At 33.8% G+C, this 24,703-nt stretch overlaps 1 protein-coding gene across 1 annotated transcript in view; it reads left to right on the top strand.

The window, feature by feature from the left end:
- Positions 1-9,665: 9,665 nt before the first annotated feature.
- Positions 9,666-24,703, top strand: part of LOC126967699 (nose resistant to fluoxetine protein 6-like) — a 63,262-nt gene continuing 48,224 nt past the window's right edge. The window contains exon 1 of the mRNA XM_050812300.1: positions 9,666-10,137. Coding sequence (XP_050668257.1) covers positions 10,062-10,137 — 76 coding nt within the window. The 5' untranslated portion in view covers positions 9,666-10,061. The remainder of the gene's footprint in view (positions 10,138-24,703) is intronic.

Here is a 24,703-nt window from a genome sequence, read left to right as displayed (position 1 = left end):
CTTTAGTGTGCGTGACAAGCTTCGTCTTACACTCGCGATGTGTATCTATGTTACTTTGTGTTCATGTGCGTGCATTGCTCAAAATAGAGGTTGACAAATAACCGCTATTTTTTGCGATGCTAACACACAGTCTATCTAGACTTAGGTTAAGTAAAAGGTATTTTGCTTTTTACGAACATACTTATTTATGTTTCTATTCAAAATAATTATAAACTATGGTTTAAGGCTTTTCTTTCTATTTTAAATATATAAAAAGTAATGTGGTCAAACACACTAATAATTTTCTCTCTAGATATTTTATCTTTTTGGCGGAATGACGGAAATACGTTGTTAGGTACTTTAAATTTTGATTTATTTATAAGCAAATAAACTAATTGATTCGTATTTTGGATATGTGCGTCGTTTAGTTGTTACATTTTGTGTGGATTTAGTTCTGACTTCTGACTCAGCATGTTAGACTTCCTGACTTATAGTTCATGCGTAGGTGACCTTTAAATAAAGCTCAAGGTCAGACGCTTCAAAAGGCAGGTTGTCGTACGAGTACGGACCTATCTCCGTCTCCGCTAGTGTAACAGATTCATGCTGTCAAAAATTTAATGATAACTCATCATAACCTCCACTTTGCTAGGATGTTTGTAAAATTAATATTAAAAATACAGTACATGAAGTTGTATAAAATGTTAAGACTTTAGATTTCTTATTTACTATTTTGTATATGAAATTTTAAGAAAATTTATTGAAGTAGGCGTTACTTTGCGGAAATCCATAATTATACAAATGATTTAAGTTTTCACACGTCCTGAGGATGCCTCATGTAGAGGCGAAACACGTGTCGAATTGTTTAAAAACAAATATTGGCGGAATTAACACTAAAGAAAACTTAAATCATTTGTATGAAATTTTAAAGTAATAAGTATTAACATTTGTATATTCCTTCCTACTCTATCTACTAATCAATGTCACTTAACTTATAACGTTTGTTCGTCTTTTATAACCGATTTTAGCTTTCTATTATTTTTGTATTAAAAAAAGCTATGGTCTTATATTAATGGTATTTATATTGATATTACCTAAACACAAATTATTTCTTTTGCCAACAAAATGTTTAGCGACTTTGATAATATATCTTTCAACTATGTTGCTATGAACCTTATATTACTTATAATAATATGGTACCCCGGATATGGGTATTTCATCCAAAATTTCAACGACTGTCTTACGAATTTTCAATCAGGTCACGTGTACTGACGTGAGTTTATAATTTTGTATCCATCCCAAGAAAAGTGTACAACGCCGCTAAAGAAGTTTTCACTTCAAAATATCTTTTAAAAATATAGTTCAATAAGTCATGTATTATTATATTAAATACGGAAAAAAATTGGTAATGTTAAAAAAATATTTCATGAACATTTACAGCTTGTAAATCAAATACAATTGTATACGATTGTATACTTACCCTAGTAAGTAATATTCCATTAATTTGTTACTCTTAATGAACGTTTAATTTCTGGGAATTGGATAAATATTGACTTGAGAGCATTTAGAAGGGGTTGTCGTTTACAAAGCTGTCGACGAGACGCTGGTGTTCGAATAACGTTTGGAATCACTTCTACAATATACTACAATTACTTCTAGTATATCTCTGCCTCTCATTTCATTAAATTACATTTAACAGAGAACTTGGGAAAAGAAACATTGTTTTATAATTTATGCAACATTGATGTTTGAACAGTTAACTACAATAATTAAAAGCATTTCAAAGATAGACTTCCATTACAATTCCTTAAAATATTCCAGAAATTTTAGAATTAAATGAAATTAGACATTCCACACAAGTGCTACAAAATCGTGAATTAATTTGCATAATATGCTAAGCCTCAAACTTGATCTAGTAATCATGAAGAAAATAATTTATATTACGTTAAAGGCTCTTCACGTCTAAGCATTAAATTTTGCTTTACATTTGATTTTTTTTTAAATTCAGTTCAGTTTTTTTAAACAACTCATTTATAGATCATAATTTGCTTAGCCCCAAACTTAATCTAGTAATCATGAAGAATATAATTTATATTACTTTAAAGGCTCTTTACGACAAAGCATAATTTTTTGCCTTACATTTTTTTTTAATTTACTTCAGTTTTTTTAAACAATGCATTTATACAGGGTGTCCCGTAATCAGTGGACCAACGGGATACCCGTGATAGGGGTGGTCATCATCTATCGAAAACACCAAATTTTTCTGTTCTAGGGCCAGTAGTTCAAAAGATATGATTTTTTAAGCATTATTTTGAAAATTCTACCCTTATCAACACAAAAGTTGAAAAAAAATATTTTTTATTTTTATTTTGCCCTGTTTCTTAACTTAAGGTGGCTGAGGAAACATGTGTCTTCACAATTAAATCCATTTTTGTGAATAAATATTGCCAAATTGAAAATTAAAAACCAAAACATGCGCAAATATCAAATAACTAAATTTGGAACGTGATGTTTGAAGCAAGCTAGTGCAAAAAAAATGTATGACAGCCTTGCGGACCATTATTTAAAAAACATCTGCAGTTCATACTGATTCCAAAAAGGTATAACAATATTACATTTTACAAAAAAAATAACTTAATAACCAATTTTAGACTCCAATTGCGAGAAACATTTAAGCGCTATCTATTCTGAGAATTATTTTGTTATCGAGAGAGAGATAACACAATATGCTATCTCTTTCTCGCTCAGGTACCTTTTTCGTTTACGGGGTCCTATTGGCCGACGCCTATGATCCCCACACCCTAATTTTTCAAATTATTCTTAGTTTCATCAGAGACTTGCTCATAGCTCGTAGCTGCACACGTGTTTTTTACTTCGCTACCATTACGACTCTTTTTTTTGGTGACTGACGCTTGAATTGGACCTTGTTTGTCTTTGTGATTTGGATACTGTTTGCCCGGATTTTATAAAATGCCTAATACCTATACTCCTCGTGAATATGCTGAGATGTATTTTATTTACGGTCTGTGTAATGCAAACGCTCGGCAAGCAGCCCGTACGTATCGTGAGCGCTATCCTAATCGCGACCGCTATCCGGATCATCGAATTTTTCTCCGTGTAAATAACGCGTATTTAGAAGGCAGAATTCCCGGAGCTGCAAACAACGTGGGAAGACCTAGAAGAGTCGATGAACTTCAAATACTGGCCGAAGTGACAGAAGAACCTTCTACGAGTGTTCGTCGTATTTCAAGACGTACTGGTATAGCAAAAACAACAGTACATCGCATTTTAAAAAGAAACAGTTTATACCCTTATCATATTCAACGAGTGCAGGCACTATTACCTGCTGATTATCAACGGAGGATAGATTTTTGTGCAGAGATGCTTCGCCGATGCCGACAAGATCCACTATTTTTCAATTCAATATTATGGAGCGATGAATCGTGTTTTAAAAGAGTTGGAGTGTTTAACATTCATAATTTACATGAATGGGCTGTTGTGAATCCACGTATTGTACGAGAAGATAGATTCCAGCACCAGTTTGGAGTCAATTTGTGGGCTGGAATCTTAGATGGTAAACTTATTGGTCCATTTGAGCTCCCACCGAGGCTTAATGGTGCTCGGTACTTGCAATTTTTAAGAAATGACTTAAGTAATTTATTAGCAAATGTACCACAGGAGGTATGTGAGAGGATGTGGTTACAGCATGATGGCGCACCCGCTCATTATTGCAGACAAGTGAGGGAATATTTAAACGAGTCTTACCCAAGTAGGTGGATTGGACGAGGAGGTACAATCCCATGGCCAGCTCGATCACCTGATCTTAATCCATTGGATTATTTTTTATGGGGATATTTTAAAGAATCCGTATATGAAACCGTTAACGATAACGAAAGACAGCTAAGACAAAAACTGAATGTGGTGAGTGAAAAAGTCAAAAATAATGAAAGGGCGTTAAAAAGTTTAAAAAGAAATTTTATAAGAAGATGCCGGCTATGCCTTAGAGTAAGAGGAAGACATTTCGAACATTTATTATAAGAAATAAATAAAAAAATTCTAACTATTTACTTTTGTTTTATTGTAAATTCCGCCAAGAAATTGCTATCTAATGTTGATTTAAAATAATTATTGTCTTTTATTGTTTCACAATAATGATTAATTATACCTTTTTGGAATCAGTATGAACTGCAGATGTTTTTTAAATAATGGTCCGCAAGGCTGTCATACATTTTTTTTGCACTAGCTTGCTTCAAACATCACGTTGCAAATTTAGTTATTTGATATTTGCGCATGTTTTGGTTTTTAATTTTTAATTTGGCAATATTTATTCACAAAAATGGATTTAATTGTGAAGACACATGTTTCCTCAGCCACCTTAAGTTAAGAAACAGGGCAAAATAAAAATAAAAAATATTTTTTTTCAACTTTTGTGTTGATAAGGGTAGAATTTTCAAAATAATGCTTAAAAAATCATATCTTTTGAACTACTGGCCCTAGAACAGTAAAATTTGGTGTTTTCGAGAGATGATGACCACCCCTATCACGGGTATCCCGTTGGTCCACTGATTACGGGACACCCTGTATATCAATTGATAAGCAAGCTACTTGCGCCGCAATTGCCTATATATTTTTCTTTCTATTATAAATTCTTTTTTTTTGATAATTTATGTTATGGACGACTATAGTGCAGATAGTGCCTGTAGAAATAAAGAGATACCTATTGACAAAATACGCATTCGTATCTGATTGGCTATTCTAATGCCAATTAACTCTCTCGCCAGCTAATAAGAAATTGTCTCCGAGCTATTCATTTCCATGTCAGTTCAAATTCAAATATTTTTATTCAAAATAGGATTGAAAAACACTTATTGAACGTCAATAACTACCACCCATTCAAAATAGACTGCCTCAGGCCTGAGAAGAATGGGCGCAAGAAACCCAGAGGGCTTTTTTATATATAAAAATATGGATTGCAATGGGATATCGTACAACAAACATTTATAATTTAAGAGCCTGAGGGTGTTCGATTCATTCTCAGTCTGTAGTGTCATTAAGAAAATCGTTTATTATAGCAACCTTTCCCACACAAACGCTTTTTAACAATTCTATTAAATTTCGTAACACATTTGTTTTGTCCATTTTCTGAGATCATATAATATTATAAGGGTCGGCTAATACCGAAACAGGGCGATAGTTATTCGGGTCAAAAGTGAGTCCCGAATTAAATATTGGTGTAATTTAACTATATTTCAGAAGGTCAGGAAACATCAAGATTAGTTTAATATTATAAAATGGGAAACTTTTTGGTTGACAAAATTTGCTGCAACCAAGTTGACAAAATACATAGTCCATAGGTAGAGGTGGGTGTTTCAAACCGTAACCAGTTGTAAAAACTATGTATTTGTAATATACCCAAAACCCGTTAATCAACAAAACAAAAACTATTTTTTTTCTTTCTATTATAAAACGTATTTGAAAAACGCATACCGACACACCTCTTAAGCTGTTAGTAGAAACAGTGAAAATTGTTATTGTAGAACAACCATCGGGTTTAAAATCCGGAATGAATACCCGGCCTGGGCATGGAATGGGGCAGTTATTGAGTTTTTCGTAGGAAATTTCTCACTAGCAGCCCATAGTTCAGAAGAGTCAGGAATACAGATGTGAAACTATGTAATGTTATGTAAATTTTTCATTTTGTTTATTTGTTTCGCAATAACAGGAAGTAAAAAATTAATCTATACTAATATTATAAAGCTGCAGTGTTTGTTTGTTTGTTTGTTTGTTTGTTTGAACGCGCTAATCTCTGGTACTACTGGTCCGATTTGAATGATTGTTTCAGTGTTGGGTAGTCCATTTATCGAGGAAGGCTATAGGCTATGTTTTTTTTTCAAAATTAGGGATCCGTAATAAAATAGCTATTTTGTAACACAAGGTGTAAAATCGAAAACCTATTTTTGCGTGCGCTGCAAAAACTATTGACAATAGAACAAAATGATGTACAGGCTATAATATAGGCAATATTTTATTACTTATAAAACTATCGCGTGAATTATACTTTATATGGCAAAACATACGTATGCCGGGTCAGCTAGTATGTTATATAACAAAATATTTTGATTTGTGGGTAGTGCGTAATATTTCTTCAGGAAATCGTACAAGATTCTTCTTAGCCCGCTACTCTTTAAAATAGGTCTATTTATAAGAAACATTTTGCAAATTTTAAAAACATACGTGCAATTGTGTGTCCATTAGCGTCATTTTAAAATTGAAATAATACTTGCTTCACGAGCATATTTTGTGTTTCTTTGACAAATGGTTAACTTATTAATTATAAAAATTGAAATAAAACTTGTTTTACGAGAATATTTTCTGTATCTTTCAGAAATGGTTAACTTATTAATTAACAAAATTGAATTAATACTTGCTTCACGAGCATATTTTCTGTATCTTTGAGAAATGGTTAACTTATTAATTATCCAAATTGAAATAATACTTGCTTCACGAGCATATTTTCTGTATCTTTGAGAAATGGTTAACATATTAATTATCAAAATTGAAATAGTAATTGCTTCACGAGCATATTTTCTGTATCTTTGAGAAATGGTTAACTTATTAATTATCAAAATTGAAATAGTAATTGCTTCACGAGCATATTTTCTGTATCTTTCAGAAATGGTTAACTTATTTATCATCAAAATTGAAGCAATACTTGCTTCACGAGCATATTTTCTGTATCTTTGACAAAACGTTAACTTATTAATTATCAAAATTGAAACACTACTTACTTCACGCGCATATTTTTTGTATCTTTGACAGATCGTTAACTTATTAATTATCAAAATTTAAATAATACTTGCTTCACGAGCATATTTTCTGTATCTTTGAGAAATGGTTAACTTATTAATTATCATAATTGAAATAATACTTGCTTCATGAGCATATTTTCTGTATCTTTGAGAAATCTTCATCCATCTTCGGCCATCTTGGGTTTCAAGAATGATCCCAAATTCGTTCTCTGCACCCATATTGTTGAAACATAATTTTGAGCGGCGGCCATCTTGGATTTCAAAAACGATCCCAAAATCGTTCTCTACACCCTCGAAAACCTCGGATACGATAACCATAATATTGAAATCATAATAAAAAATAATAATATTACGCTGTACTTCTGGGGTAGGGGTCGTTGACCCGCATCGCTCGGTTCGTGTCTCAGCCATACCCGTGTCTATGCGTACCTATCGAATCTTATAGATATAGGTATACGTTCGAGCGATGTTTGCCTAAAGAATTGGGAATATCACGCCTTAAATTATTTATTATAAACCAATGGAATCTTCCATTCACGAATTAAGATTATGTATCAAATGACTGTATTATCCAATTGTAAATATTCCTTTTAAATAATAAGTAAGTAGGCCTTTAAATAGCTAGACCAGCACCTTATTCTTAAGATGTAATCATGACAAATGATAAAGACCACCAGAATGTATTGTGTGTAACTGAGCACTGGACTGAAAGACTATTGATAGCTGTTATATTTCATCAACTAGTAAGTGTTGTTAGTAAGTGCATTTATTAGAAAACGCGCCAAAATATAACAACTCAAGGAAGTTGTTGTTTAAGTATCCTGCGTTCAACTTTATAATTTATTTATACTCTCTGATTATCCGCCTCTCTGGTGATTTAAAAAGATTTGAATTCATTACGGAAGACATCTCAGAGCGAATTACAATTTCCGAGAATATTTTTATTATTTGTGGTGATGAACGTCATCGGCTTTGCACCGGCCGTAAGCATAAGAATCCATTTAAATAGTTTAACCTTCAATATTTGTCCAATGGACCAACGCGCATAACATACGCCTACGCCACATGTATTTATTATGTTTCTTTCAATTTTGATGTCTTTGTAAAGGCAATGAGATCTTAAATATTTGATTTTTATTAAAATAATGCGCGAGAGGCCAGATATTCACAGAGTTGCCTGAAGACAAGAACAAATGTTTACAAGTTACTCAACATAATCTATGCAAAGTTTCCATTGTAACTAAAATATTTACAATTAATAATAAACAACCCCATCTATGTAGATGTGGCGTTTAGGTAGATGCTCTTGGTCATCACGGGCTATCCTGCCTAAAATCGGCAGGCCGTATCAGTCGTCACGCCCGCATTAATGAAGTCATCCGCAGGGCATTTGCCGCTCATAATATACCAGCTGTTTTAGAGCCAAATGATATGGTAATGGCCCAGATGCGCGGAGAATGTACAAAGTACTATCTTCGCGCCTGAACAAGGCTACTGGAAACCCAAGCGCTGGCATCTATTTCGGACAACGGATCAGCCTAGCTATCCAGCGCGGAAATGCTGCCAGTATTCTTGGTACGCTTCCACGTAATGATAGTTTTAATTTTATGTAGTCATAGTATTGTAAATTGAATTATAAGGTTTGATTGAATAAATATTAAATCATAAGAAAATATTAAAAAGTGTGTCATCCGCGATAGGCCTAAACGTTGAGGCCAGTTATCAATAGGAGCACGCACTCTTTCCATGGGAAAATTCTTCACTGTAGACTGTTTTAGGGACTCCAAATTATCATGGCGTTTAGAGCAAGCCGTACTCTCTAAAACTGACCATAAATCATTATCCAGCGGATTAAGATTGGTAATTTAATTAAATGTATACAGTGCAAAACTTGGTAAATGTAGGTAGTAGAATAAATGGCTTTTTATTTATCTATTTATTACACATATAAACTTTCCCGAACAATTATAAAACTGATAGTGAAAACTGCGTCAAAATCCTTTGGCTATACACAGACACATCGTAGCGACATTGTTTTATATCTAATATATAAAATTCTCGTGTCACGGTGTACGTAATTGAACTCCTCCTAAACAGGTCGATCGATTTTCGTGAATCTTAGCATCTATTTTTCATCCCCCTAAAGTTCCACCCCAAATTTTTTTTAATTTTTTTTGAAAGTTTAATTATGATTCAACATAAAAAATACATACAACTTAAAATTTTCACCCATCTACGATCAACACTTACTTTTGTATCGCGATTTTAATATTATTTTAATCAATCCATAGACACGCAATGAAGTTGCAATATGGCAATCGAATATAATGATTATTGTAGTACGATAAATTTTATGTATGATATATTTGGTAGGTCTGAGAATCCGTTGCATCTATTTTTTATACCCCAAAAATTTTAATTATTTAATTCTTTTTTTAATTACTTTATATGGCAATACAACGTTTGCTGGGTCAGCTAGTATCCAACATAAAAGTAAAGTTTTGCTTAGCTCATAAGATAATACTTATGAGTATGAAGGCCATAATTCGATTAAATCGACATTTACCGTTTTATCAAATATTGAAACCAACTCTGCTTGCAGAGTTGGTTTCATGGTGCGGTTTCCTTGGTGCTGCAACAAATTCTCGAAGCTTAGATTCACTTCAGTAAGTATTTTAAAATAAGGAAACAGTTAATTTATATCTCAAAAGAGTTATGAGTACAGCGGATACACCAACCTACACAGACTGCAAATAATAAAGTCTTATTAATGTGGACAACATGTAAATTAATTTTTTTTATTACCATGTTATGTTACGGACGCAGAATTCGTTATGACAAGATCGACCAGTCACCCCGAGCGCGCTCGTTATCGTACACGACTCACGGCTCAGCCATCGCTCCTCTGTAACGTGTTTCAAGGAAGGCAACGACCCGCTCAACGTCATCATACAGGTTGTGCATGTCAGATGCTCCCTCGGCTGTGCGGCCACTCAGAGTCAGCAGTAACTCCGCAGGGGCACACGAGTACCAGTAGAGCGCTGAGTATTCTTAACAAGAGTACCTCGATGACCTCGACCTTAACCGCCACATCGTAGGCTCGCCCACCTCGCAGGTCAACACTCGCCACAAGTCCGGCGTAGCTTGCAACTGTCGCTCGTGGGTGTGTTACCAGATTATTGAACAATAGCTGCTCTAATCCCGAAGGTGGCAAGTGGCAGGTGTTGGTGAGGTGTCGATGTGTGCCAGGTGTCCGTCGAGCAGGTGACGGGCGAAATGCGCGCGGCCGCAGCGCTGCTCGTGCTGCTAGCCGCGGCCGGCCCGGGGCTGGCCGTTATATATAACCTGAACCGTGAGTTATGATTTATAATACTAATAAGTATATATATACTTTTATAATAAAGTAAACGTCCCGATGGCTGTTCAGCCATTATCTATAAATAAATTTGGAGTTCCCCAGGGAACTGCTTTGGGTCCTTTGTTGTTTATTATATATATTAATGACTTTGAAAAAATAATTCAACACCATTGTTTTATGTTTGCTAGTGATATATCGATTCTCATGTCCTGTCATCGGACAGTATTTTGAAAAAAAATTATGAATTGGCTTGATACTAATGAATTAGTTGTGAATTTATTGAAAGCGAAGTATACGCAATTTTGTGTAATATACATAAAATAATGGAATAAATATTGAAAGTTGTCAGTACTATATTTTTAGGTGTTATCTTAGATAAGGACCTTAATTTCTCTGATCACATTGATAAAGTATGCTTTAAAATTTATAGATTTGTGTTTGTCCTTAGAAGACTAAGGAGAATGGCTTCTAATAATCTTTAATGGCATACCATTGATATGTCGCGTCAGTACTCAGTTACGGTCTACTCATCTGGGGAAATGGCACAGGAGTACATCAAGCATTTGTTGCTCAAAAAAATGTATTCGTTGTATACTCCACATAGGAGTTGGTCCAACCTATTCATGTAAAGACTTATTTAAAAAGTTAAATATTATTCGTACTACTCCACAGATACCTAAGTGATTGGACAGCCTGACAATGACAGTACAATATTGTACATTATTTTATTAAAACGAGCGCAAATAAAATGCTGGGAGTTACTTGCCCCGTTCCATCTCGCTCCGAGCGCCATTTGTTTCCGAAGCGATAGTAGTGTTTGAACTGACATTAAAAATATTATGTCATTACTAATATACTTGATACAACTAACGCATTCTACGCAAACTCTCCCAGCATTCTTTTTTTTTTTTGCGGTCTTTTCAATAAAAATATGCAATATTGTACAGTCATTTCTATCGCTATAAAATAATCATATATCTGGGACTAGCCCAGGCTGTCCGATCAGTTAGTTATTCAGCGGTGTTATAATAGAATTTACGACAGAGCCATTTTTTATAAAATATTTAAATTTATTTATAGATACTGCCTGAACAGTGGCTAGGACTTTATTATAAAAAATATATTAAAAATTATGTACTCTTAAAGCTATTTTGTATCTTATGACGTCTACTAGAATTAGTTACAAGCAATCTCTTATTTTTAGTCTTATAATAATGAAAATCATGAGAATAATGTCGTAGTTTTAGCGCCAATCTTAATTTATATAAATCCAGTGTCCTGATGTCTGTTACCAGTGAAATCTTAAACATTAGTTTAAGATTTCAACTTCATTAGAACGGATTTTAATGGGGATTACTTTATGGAGTGCAGTTCATTCCGATAATTATATTTATTTCCAATTTTTGTTTTGTATGGACATATTCTCTTTGAGAGAATTTATTGACGCACGGTTTGACAGTTCTGCTGTGAAACAATTATTTCATTTGTTCTGTATTCTGAGCATTGCAACAACAGGGAGCATATTTTACGAAATAATTGTAGATGTAATGAAATATTTATTTTAGTTTACCCGACGTTTCAAGACCTTTCCAGATCTCGTTTTCAGGGGGACTGATTTAATCTACATATATATAAAGATCTGGAAAGGTCTTAAAACGTCGGTTTAACTAAAATAAAAATGTTACTTTTACGCAAAAATCTAATGTGAAAACAGTTACAATTACACGCGTTTAATCCGTAAAAGTGTTTTATTTAAATGTGTAACACTCGCGTTGATTAAAGAAAATACTAATATTGACATATTCATAAAAAAAATATTTTATTTATTATGTACAAAACAACGTATGTCGTGTCAGCTAGTAATATTATAAGAAATAAAAATATCAGTCAGATCCCTTGTCCATCATGTGATAATCTTAATAAACTGGTTCCCTGGTATGTATAGGTATTTATCTTGTTTTTAAACTTGGCGGTCAAGTTGACCAAGCCAAACTGGTTATAATTTCTTGGCAGGTCTAGCTAATAATAGCTGTACGATTGCAGATGAGCACTGTCACTGCACTATCTTCTAAACGCATACGGGACTTGTAACTTATAATAAAATATAAAGAAAGTAGGGACGGATTTTTTGGGACTTTTTTTCAATTTTATTTACATCTGTTGTAATAAATCTGTTACATTCACGGATGAGTAAAAAAAGAAGGACTCCGCGCCGTGAGTGGGGCACCGTTATGCTAGTGTGTGTGCGGTTACGGGGGATACTAGTTACACAATTTTTTCTCCCTTAAATAATCATAATATATGGCCACAAATACTTATATAGTATCGTTTTTACACTTATTCACAACGCACGACGGCATTTTTAAAATTTTATTGAAAGACGCAAACTGATTCGCCATAAACAATGACAATTCTCATAATGGCCGCCTATCGGCCTGTAGTAGTATGTGTGCGTGGGGCTACACGTTAATCGGCTTGTTTGGTGTGACACTGTTATGTAAGGTGACACGGAGTGCTTATTTTTTTACTAGCCCGTGGTTACATTTCGTACTTATTAAGATAAGCTTATGTTTTTACTTGAACTTTAGTAAAAATAGGTTCAAAATTTGAGTAAAATTATCGTTAAAAATATATTAATATCATCGACGCTGAACAAATTATTAGCAATGAAGATTGAAATAAAAATCAAACAAACACTCACGATGTATTTTTTATATTAAATTCCTATCAGGTTATTTATTTGCTGATTCTACTCATAAGATCGTATACATAAATATTAACACTAACACAGAACGTACACATTATAATTGAATTCATACATATATACATATAATCACGCCTCTTTCCCGTAGGGGTAGGCAGAGATCACTTCTTTCCACTTGCTACGATCCTTACATACTTGTTTCGCTTCGTCCACTTTCATTATTCCTTTCATACATGCTCTTCGGTTTAAGGTACTCTTGACCTGGCCTTTTACTAAGACTTCCCTGATTTGATCTTGAAACGTCCGCCTAGATCTTCCCCTTCTAACACTTTCATTAACACTGGTCTTAAACACTTTCTTCGTCAATCGTTCTTCATTCATTCTCTCGACATATCCAAACCATCTCAGCGTGCCTTTCTCAATTTTTGTCACAACATCTTCTTTCACATAATTGAATGTACTTATTTATCAAATAAATTCTATCACATTTGTTAATTACACAAACTATTAAACAGTTTGTCCCGTAAAAATAATAAATACAGAAGCTTTTTTACTCGTCCATGATGAAGCTTCATTTGTAAATTAAATTTTCATATAAATTTTCATAAAAAAATTATAATATTTAAAACAAAACATTCATATTAATTAGAGATTTATGTGTGATCATGATTAATTTCGTTGTGGAATTCGTTAAACTATAAAATTAAATATAAACAATTATACACGAACGGGAAATGATTATATTAATATTGTATTTGATGCGCATGCGCGGTATGCGTGAGTCCGTCATAATATATTATATTAATTATAATTCAAATAGTTGGCTCAAACTATTTCGAAGTTCGATGTCGTCATCTACTTCATTAACAATTCATTTTATTAAGCCCCCCGACTAACGGCCGTTCCCAATATACTATCTACAGATAGAGTTAAATTACTACCTTCAGTAATTAGCTGTCTATAATCTGAAGCTGTCCCAATATACCCGATAAGTCATTCTTATCGCCTTATATTGGGACGCGTGAATTGCAATTTCCATATAAACTTCTATCGCTGGTAAGCTATACGTCGTCCCATTGACAGACAGCGTGTACGGATAAGGTGAATTACCGTAGATAAGGTTATTGGGACAGAAAAGTCAACGATAGTTACGATTTTTATCTCAGGTAAGAGATAGATTTAATATTGGGAATGGCCGTAAGCCAATGGTCTTGTGGATCGAGCGGAGCTAGGTTACCTCTCCCGTACAAGATCGCCATAGTTTTAATTCTGAATTAGAAACATTTTTAATTTCTAACAAACATAATATAATTATCTTTACAAAACTACATATTATGTCACGTTAAATAGTATTGGCATACAATTAATTAATTTTCGTATAATTTTTAATCTAGATTGAATGATAAGTATGGCTCAAACTGTAAAAGTTAGGGGTAGTTTGGTATTTTTTTTCGCACTGTCGAAATAATGAATTTTCTTCTCATATTTTGTAGATATATAATTATTTTTTGATAAAATGGTTTTGAACTTTGCGCTATTTGTTTTTTATTTTATTTTTTTGCAATAGGAGGACTAACGTGCGTACGTGTCACCTGGTGTTAAGTGATCACCGCCGCCCACAATCTCTTGCAACACCAGAGGAATCACAGGGGCGTTGCCGGCCTTTATTTTTGCTATTTCTTGGGATAGCAGCCTTAGTAGACGATTCAGTCTGTCGACTTCATTGTCTTCGCCGTGTTTTAAGACGAATAAAGCTATTGTATGAAACAAAAATCTCCATCACGTCTATAAAGAAACATTTTATAAGATGATAATGAACAATAATATAAAAATGATGATTACATTATTTACATTCGTTACTCGGGACAATTATTGTTGAAGCACGTACATACCATTATATACCTACCTACAACCATTCACAGTACCTACTATCTGATACCTACTGCGCAGTGGTTAACTTCCGCTAGTTATTAAACGCAACTTCACAATGTTATGCGTATAATCACTACACATTATAAAACAATGTTCTCCGCCGCGTCTGTCTGTCTGTATGATTGCGATAAACACAAAAACTACAGCTGTCAAAACCCTTTGAGATGTACCAAAATAATGTATGGTGGAATTGTGTATCTTACGTCTACAGAAATGTCCGCGATAGCGTATGTCTATCTCTTAAGGAGATACTATATCCATTTTAATACTTTCAAAAATTTACTATTATAAGCCCGTAATGTATAGAAGGTATAAACAGCATTTATTTTCTCAAAATTGATTCCTTTAGAAATATTTTTGATGTCATTTCTAAAATACTAGATACTACTACCGCTTCGGAAACAAACGGCGCTCTGAGAGAGAAGAAGCGGCGCAAGAAACTCTCCCAGCATTCTTTTTTTGCGCTCTTTTTAATAAAAATATACAATATTGTACTGTCATTGCTATTGCTATAAAATAATCATAATCATATCTAATAATCACAATATAAAAGGTGTTTATACAAATTCCGTATTATTCCTTATCATTTTCATTATATATTATAAAATCATTAAAAATTACGTTTTTGTTTCATTTTGAACTCATTATCATTGATTTCGCATTTCCGATGCCCTTTGAGCGGAAAGGGTGGCATCCAGTTCACCAGGCTTAAGAGACATGACTTCACAAATCTCAGTAAAAGATATCAATAAGAAATGGAGAGTTTGATGCAAAGTAATTTTACATCAACGGCTCTCGACGATGACTCTTTGAGCAGATTTATGCAGCCAAAACAGTGCCTTATTGTTTCAAATAACAGATTGCCACGACGCAGAAAACCAAAAAAAAAATATTTCCGATGGCTTTAGATTAAATAAGGCATTAATCCCAAATACTTTGATTTTTTATTAACAGAACAGCGTCGGTCGGGTCCGCTAGAATAATACACAGAGTGGCCGAGAAATTGACGTCCATAGCTAAAATTTGAAAGCCTCATGGTGATGAGTATCCCAATCACTCCTACTACTTTTTGCGTAGTTACCTACTTTTTTACTTTACCTACGATATTGCGTAGTTAAGGAGATAATAATTTTTTTCCCCTTTTATTCGCTTTTTTCACCTAATTGTGCTTTAGGACTTTTTTCTAATTTTTTTGAACACTTAGTTAATTTTATTGTTGATAATTATTAACTACAGTTTACGTGCAGTACCACATAAGAAACTATGAATAGTTTGGACAATGCGGAACTAGTTTAGAATTGAGTCGTAAGTTCAAGATAACTGCTCCAGCTAAATTCATGAAAATGTTGAAGGTATCAAAAAAAATGGGGAGCCTATGGCTTCCAACTATTGTTAAGAACTTTCCAGAACATTGGCCAATAAATTGAGCCAAATCAAAATTTTAGCTTTGGACGACAACTTCTCGGCCACCCAGTATATAAAACTTACAACAACTTGATCGTCGGCGGAGCAATACGTAAAACCGTTAATTTACATCCCAGAGCCCCGCCCGGCACCTTTCGATTTTCGAATCCATATTATAATATAAAAAAATTTCGGCAATGCTCTTGTGATTCCTCTAGTGTTACAACAGACAGTGTCATTTAATATTATTCTCAGTGTCGACTTGAATCAAAACAAATAAAAAACATTGATTGAAAAAAAAATCAAACACTAAGTGATATATTATATGAATATATATTCTATTGCGCGTGTGGCACACCAGTGAAGCGCAACATAGGTACTTCGGTCGTAAGAGGCGAATAGAGAGATATGATGAACAAATTCACAGAGATTACTCTCAGTTGGTTTATTAATAACGAAACCGTGTTATTCATTAATTACTATAGGCCTTAAAGTGGTAAAATTTTTGTCATAAATGATTTTTTAGAATAACTTACACTGCTAGGAACTGAACACAATTTGGATATTGTGTCAGATTTATGTATAATAAAATAACGCTTTCTTGATTGTGGCATTATACCTGAGTTAAGGGACTAAGCTAAGGTTTTGTGACAAGATTGCAGAAATACCGGGGGCTAGCCGTCAGGGCCAGTATACCAGGCCCTTACTTGTAACAGTTTTTAGGTATTTTGCAATAATGCTTACCATAAGTTGAATAGCTCCACTAGAGGTGTTATTACAAATAGATAGGTCAGTGACAGTACATCAGGTATGCCAAAATTATCACAAAAAGGACCGACTTCATAAACTGAGTTCAGTTTCATTAAATAGAGCACATGTATCTTTAGGATCACCACATGAAGTATCCTTAAAAAACGGTATCAAGAATTCCAATTGATGTTCTTTTTGATTTCATAAAGGCCCAAAAGAATTTCTAATTTAATTTATTTCATGCCCAGATTGCAATATATATTTATCATAACATAGCTTGCGCTTGTTTTTGCCGATTTATAAGACTAAAGACATAGTCCGAAAAGCGATTGTAGATTTTCCTCTTTCTGTGGTACCGTGATTTATTACTTATTGTTTATCTAATATTCTATTATTATTCAAAACATGAAGTTATATCGTCGGCGTTTGCGAGTAAAAATAGCTAACAAGTTTGAAAATGATCCTAGCTCTCTAGCAATACGCGAGAGTTTGGTAACACGGCTTCAATTTAAAATAATGTCATAAACCATCGGTTACGGTTAAAGAATTTATTTCTCATAAGAATTTTACAAATTCACTTTTAGAGAAAACAATTTGATAACTTAATTATAAAAGTAAATGCCGGTAAGCTTAAGTAACGGGCCAAGGATTGATCCTTGAGGGACACCGTAAGATATTTTTTGAGGCGCACTCTGGGCTTCACCAAGTTTTACAATTTGGTGTCGGTTGCTAAGGTAAGATTTGAAAATATCGTAGGCAGTATTTGAAATACCTATATTTTTTAGCTTCATTAAAAGTACCTAAATCATGACTGACAGTATCAAAAGCTTTTTTTAAATCAATAAATATGCCTAAATTTACTTTCTTTTGATCAATGTTGATTTTGATTGATGTAACCAAGTCTATTGTAGCTGCTAGAGTATTTGATCACGGTCAAAAACCGTATCGTTTTTGAGAAAGAAACTTTATGTTGGCTAAGTATTCACTAAGCCGAGTGTGTAGAATTTTTTCAAAGATCTTTGACATTATTGGTAACACCGATATTGGCCGATAGTTACCAGGGTCCATTTTATTACCTGATTTAAAAATCGGGGTAACTTTAGCAAGTTTCAGACAATCCGGAAAATGTCCTTCGTTTAGACATGAATTTATGCATTCTGTTAAATGAGGAATGATGAGACCTTTGAGACATTTTACTATTTTTGTACTTATACCGTCGATACCCGAACTCGTGTTTATATCCAAATTTTCAATAATTTTAGCCACCTCTTGCACTGTAGCAGGTTTTAATTTAACTAATTCAATTTCATTAGGTTTTATGTTTGAAGCTAGTGTGTGTTTCAAATTGTTGTTGTGATGTATTGGAATTTTACTTGCAAGTTCAGATCCTATGTTTGAAAAGAAATAATTGAAGTATTCGCATATATCTTTGGTATTTAAATATTTACTTATCCTATTTTTTATTTATCTTATTATTAGTCAAATTGTTGACAAGTTGCCACATTTTTAAATGATTTTTCTTACATGTTTTAAAAGAATTAAGGTAGTATTGACGTTTTGAATTTTATATGTCTAGTTGTACAGAGTTTCTTTGCTGTCGAATCTCTTCTTTGAGCTTGTCGTTAGCTGGTGTTTGTTTCATTTTATGCCATAACGTGTTCCTTTTATTTATTGATTCAATCAAGTTCTTGTTTATCCAGTCTGATCTTGGTGGATTCAAGCGTTTTATTTTTGTAATTTTATTCTTAGCTATGGCTTCTAATAATAGGATCTCCAATTTTTTGTATTCCGTAAATAAATTAGTTCCTGGGCTCAAAGTATCATTAATTATTTTGTAAAGTCTATCATATTTAACTGCTTCGTAAGCAATTCGATTCGGTCGTTCTGGATGAGTTTTATCTACTTCAAAGTATATTTGCTTATGATCTGACATTGCGCTGTCAATTATGACCATATAGTTATTATCCCGTAGATTAGAGGCAACGTGATCTAGTATAGTTTTTGAGGTATCTGACTCTCGTGTGCAGTATTTTTTGTGAATTTTATTTAAGATCTTAAATCCATTTTCTTTTAATAAATGCTTATATTCTGTCACTAATTTGTCTTCTTTGAGTAAATTAATATTAAAGTCTCCAAAAATTATAGCTATCTTCCTATTCTGTAACTGTCTATCATAGCTTTCTAAAAAATTTTTTGTGTTCACACACAATAATTTTTTAGGTTGCTTGTAAATGGCTCCAATATCTAAAGAAAACTTATCCAGATGTACCCACAGGTAGTGGTTACCGTCGTCACAAAGTTCATCGATAAATTCATGTTTCAGAGTATCGTGTATGTAGATTGACACTCCACCACCTCTTGTGGATTTCCTGTAGTTGTAGTAATGTGTATAGTTTGGCAATGTCAATCTCTGGGCTTCGGATTCGGCTTTTATCCATGTTTCCGTAAAAATAATGACATGTATAGTTGTTTGAAATGTTTCCACTATACACTTCACCTCATCAACTTTGCCAGGCTTTACTATACTGCGAACATTAGCATTTAAAAAACTTATTGTCTTGGGTGTAGTTGTTATATCTTTGTAATTGGTAACAAATTCATATGAAACATTATTTTTTTTTATCTGTGGTACGATTGGAGTAATCTTGGTAATTAGTTTCTTGATGGCTGTGTTACGATTTTTGGTATTCCCTTAATGTATTTTAATTGTAAGGTTTAATTCTCCTTTCTCTTGGCGCTCTTTTAATTCTTTTTAATATTAAACAGATATTTTTGTTGGTATGGTGTCTGGTCAGAATATATTCGGACTGAGTTGTCTTTAAGGCTGGATTTATTGCGTAATATATTTTTGGCTGTTTCGTGAAAATTAAAACACAGTTTCATCGGATGTGTTTTCTTTTCATCATATTTACCAATCCGCATGACTCTTTCAACTTGTGGACAGTTCGGACAAATAATATTAATAATTCTTTCTGTTTCAGACTTGTCCCTCTCACGTCGTTCTTCTTTGTTGAGACAATGGCGCTCAGAAATTCCAGTTATTATTATGTTCTTTTTTCTTGTAGTTCGCTCTTGGATTTCGAGAATTACGTCATCAAGCACTGCAGGTACTTTCGTGTGAGTCATTGGTGATGTTTGTAAATCTGATGATATTATTTGCATTTGATTCATAAGAGAAGTTATTATCTCTTTGTTGAATTTTACTGTATCAGCTAGGCTCGCAACTTGCGACTTAAGATTTTTATTCTCTTCCATTAAGAATTCCTGCGTGAGTTTTATTTCTTCCAGTTTTTCTGTTATGGATGTTGTGACGTTCTGGCTCATTGTCTTTATATTTTCCATTTGTGCAGCACTGGCTTCCCTAAGTATCCCTAGGATTTCTTTTTTAAACTCATTCAGTTGATGAGTAAATTCATTTTCGGGTGTTTTTCAATTACGCAGAGAAATATTTTTGTGTTCCAGTTCTTCTATGCTTGACAAATCTGGCTGCGAGCTACTGCTTCCTACGGTAGGTATCATTTTAGGTTTTTTTTGTGCTCCATCTTTCTTAGGAGAGTGTGTAACGCTCATTTTGTGTAAGAAATAAATGTATTATTATGTATAGATCGCCACTTATCGCTTAAGTATCGCGAGTTAGTGGAGCACGCACCGAATCATGTTTGCCTCTTCCAAGAATTGGCGCGAAGCGCGTACGTAGGTTTTGCTCTAGTCACAGGTGTATAAACGTAGGAAGTGTATACTCACCACGCACAGGAAATTGAACTTTCAGTTGCTTGCTATTATGTTCACAATAGCCTAGATTTTAATATTTTTTTAAATAATTTGCGACACGTCTACTCACTATGCTTACCGATACGTAACTCTAACTAACTAAACCATCGTATATATTAAATTATATATAATATTAATTCTTCTTGTTATTTAACTTCTTAAGAATAATTATTTACTATTTATTCATGTGTATATATATATTAAGTATATAGTTTTTCCTAAAGTTAAACATTATTAAATTTACTTCTTAAAGATTTTCTTATTAAAGATTTCTCGCACACACTTTTTGTTAACATTTAATAGGGGTTAAAGTACAAAATTGCCGTTAGGTATATATATATAGTATAGATAGGTACTTTGGATTGATATGGACTTCACGGCTTGAGATTTTTGAGTGAATCTCTTTTCTCGTGGTACCTAGAGAGTGTGGGCGGCGGTGATCACTTAACACCAGGTGACCCGTACGCTCGTTTGTCCTACTATTCCATAAAAAAACCTATGTAGTTCTTCTTTTAAAAATGTACAACATTCCAGTATCGACTTTTAATTGTTTTTTTATTCAGCTTAGACAAGAAAGATAGATACATCGAAAATTCGAGTGTTCGAATACGTGTTCCGACGCGGAACTAACGCGGCAGAAAGAGTTGCTCTTAGAGAGGGGACTGCTGATGAACGCACCATACGATTTTGGTTGAACGATTTCTTGACGGAAACTTGGATTTGAAGAACGAACCACGCGAAAGACACAGGTGAGTAACAATAAATTGAAAGAGATGGTGGAAGCCGATCCGAGCCAAACCTCCCTGGAATTAGCGGCATAGTTTAATGTTACCTTACGTCAAATCAATAAAATAATATGAAAAATGGGTGCCTCAAGATTTGACTGATTTGCAAAAAAAAATGAACTACAAGCACTCGAATTCCGACAGCAGTTTAAATAAAATCTTTCCAGGGTGAAGTGTTTCAGTTGTATCAAGTGAATTATGCTGACTTTTCTGATAAAACAACCCGTGTAAAGAAAAATTATTATATTTACATCAAAAAAGTGTAAAGAAAAATTATTATATACAGAGAAATATTTTGGGTTTGCGTCACCGACATGCTCATGACTGGCGCACGCGATAAATAAATAATAATAAAAAAAAAACAAATCGAAATATATATAGTTAAACACTTTTTGGATAGGTGAAATCTCGCGAGTTCTCGTCACCGAAATGCTTATAGCACTATATCTGTAGCTATACATCTGACGTACTGTACAACATTAGTTATTTGTATATCTGATAAAGGAAATTGAATGGCTATATTGAAAAGTTCAATGTGGATATACATGGAGCACATTAAATGTTTTGCACTTCTTGTTCATCGGAACTATTTGAATTTGAAATGTTATATTTTTTGAAACGTTGCAACCTTCTTAATAATAAAAAAAAACAATTGTCGGGAAATCATTTGTTAATTGATTTTTATAATACATCAAAGTTCTGCTTACGCAACGAAAATGGCATTAAGTCGAAAAAATTTTAGAGCGATTATTTTATATGATTTTAAAAGTTCTCCCTCTCCGCAAGACTGTGCCGCTCGTCTTCAATGCTTTTAAAAATGCTATTGGGAGAGAAGCACCTTGCTTGAGCACCGCGAGGCGATGGTTTGCTCAATTTGACTAAAGTCGGGTTTCTTTACATGATGAATTTCGTGAAGGGCGGCCTTCAACTGCCGTCAACGAAAATAATGTGGCTACTGCTAAGCGGCTAATTGAAGAAAACCGGCGGATTACCTATGAGACAATTCGAGAACTGTTGGGGATTGATATGAGCCGAATTCAGAAATTTTTACACGAAGAATTGAAAGTTCGGAAACTTTGTTGGATCCCTGATGAACTGACAGCGGAGCAGAACCGGGCTCGCGTGGAATAGTCCTCACAGATGCTAATGAAGTACGACCACGGACATTCTTATGCTCTATATGACATTGTCACAGGAGACAAAATGTGGATTTATTGTTTTGAACCCGAAAAAAACAGCAATCTTATGAATGGGTGTTTGAAAATGAGAACAGGTCAACAAAAGTGAGGCAGGCGAGAAACGTTGGTAAAAAAATTATCGCATTTTTTTTTCTCAGCTACGGGTCCCATCTGCACAATTCCACTTGAAGTTCAAAAGAGTGTTAATGCCGAGTGGTATTCTACCCTTTGTTTACCCAGGGTGTTAAAAAAACTTCATTATTAGTTTGATTATTATTTGAATTGTTTAATTGTAGAATCATTGTGCAGTACATTAGAGAGTACTTAATAAATATTTACCAGTGGGAGGCTCCTTAATAGGAGGAGGAGGAAAACGTCATATATAAAATGTCAAAAATGTTGATGCAAGTGTTTTGTTAAACGGAGAGGTGATAAAATCGGTGGAATCTGCTAAATTTCTTGGCATTATTCTGGATTCCAAATTACAATGGGGCCCCCATACTGAAAGATTGTCGAACAGACTTAGTTCTGCAGCATACGCGGTTAAAAAGATTAGTCATAACCATAATGCTCGAACAACGGCTAAAGTCTCGGGCTATAAGTATGTATGGGTTCGTAACGGGCGAATCTATATGAGAAAAGACGAAACGTGCTCCTGCATTCTAATCCGCAGTCATGACACTCTCAAGTCAATTACTTAGGAACTATATGTATTTTATGTTTTAGATTTAAATGCGACTCAGTTTTCCATTTCCAAATTCGATTCTGTTGACATATATTATCAGAACGTAAGAGGTATACGTACAAAAACTAATGAAATATATAATAATATTCTTCAAAATGAATATAAAATTATAATTTTTACCGAAACATGGTTAAACAATCAAATATTTGATAACGAATTCATCGATGGTCGTTATGTGGTCTACCGCCGTGATGGCCATACTTCCAGTAATAGCAAGTTGGATGGCGGAGGAGTTATGATAGCAGTAATGAAAGACATAGCTTCAGCACGTATCAGTCATTATGAAAGCGAATGTGAAGATCTATGGATAACTATAGAGTTGAATCTGAATTATTATTTTTTGTATATATATATATATATATATATATACTTATATAAATTTATTGCCAATGTTTATGGTAGCAGTAGACTTGGGATTATAAATATATAAATATTTAATTCTCAAAGTCGGTGTCTAGAGAATACCATCGTTGAGAAGTAAAATTCCCAACATAATGCTGACTAGACACCATTTTGGTTCTGTAATGTCCATAATATTGTTATTAGTAATAAGATTTCCGTATTTTTGAACCAAATAAAGTTTTTAATTATTAATTAATATTATTAAAAAAACATTAAGAGAAGTTGGTAAATTTCACAGGCGCCATCTTGGATTTCGATTTTGACCCGATATTCGTTATTGTTGACCCCGAAAACCATGAAAATGACACCCATGAAGAGATGTTGGTAGATTTCATCGGCGCCATGTTGGATATCGATTTTGACCCGATATTCGATATTGTTGACCCCGAAAACCATGAAATGACACCCATGAAGAGAACTTGGTAATTTGCATAGGCGCCATCTTGGATTTCGATTTTGACCCGATATTCTTTATTATTGACCCCGAAAACTATGAAAATGACACCCATGAAGAGAAGTTGGTAAATTTCATAGGCGCCATCTTGGATTTCGATTTTGACCCGATATTCGTTATTGTTGACCCCAAAAACCATGAAAATGACACCCATGAAGAGAACTTGGTAATTTGCATAGGCGCCATCTTGGATTTCGATTTTGACTCGATATTCGTTATTATTGACCCCGAAAACCATGAAAATGACACCCATGAAGAGAAGTTGGTAAATTTCATAGGCGCCATCTTGGATTTCGATTTTGACCTGATATTCGTTATTGTTAACCCCGATAACCATGAAAATGACACCCATGAAGAGAAGTTGGTAAAATTCATAGGCGCCATCTTGGATTTCGATTTTGACCCGAAATTCTTTATTGTTGACCCCGAAAACCA

This window comes from Leptidea sinapis, chromosome 13, assembly GCF_905404315.1.
Source record: "Leptidea sinapis chromosome 13, ilLepSina1.1, whole genome shotgun sequence".
Lineage (NCBI taxonomy): Eukaryota > Metazoa > Arthropoda > Insecta > Lepidoptera > Pieridae > Leptidea > Leptidea sinapis.
The sequence above is the reverse complement of the archived record's forward strand: the minus strand, read 5'-3'. Positions and strand labels throughout refer to the sequence as shown.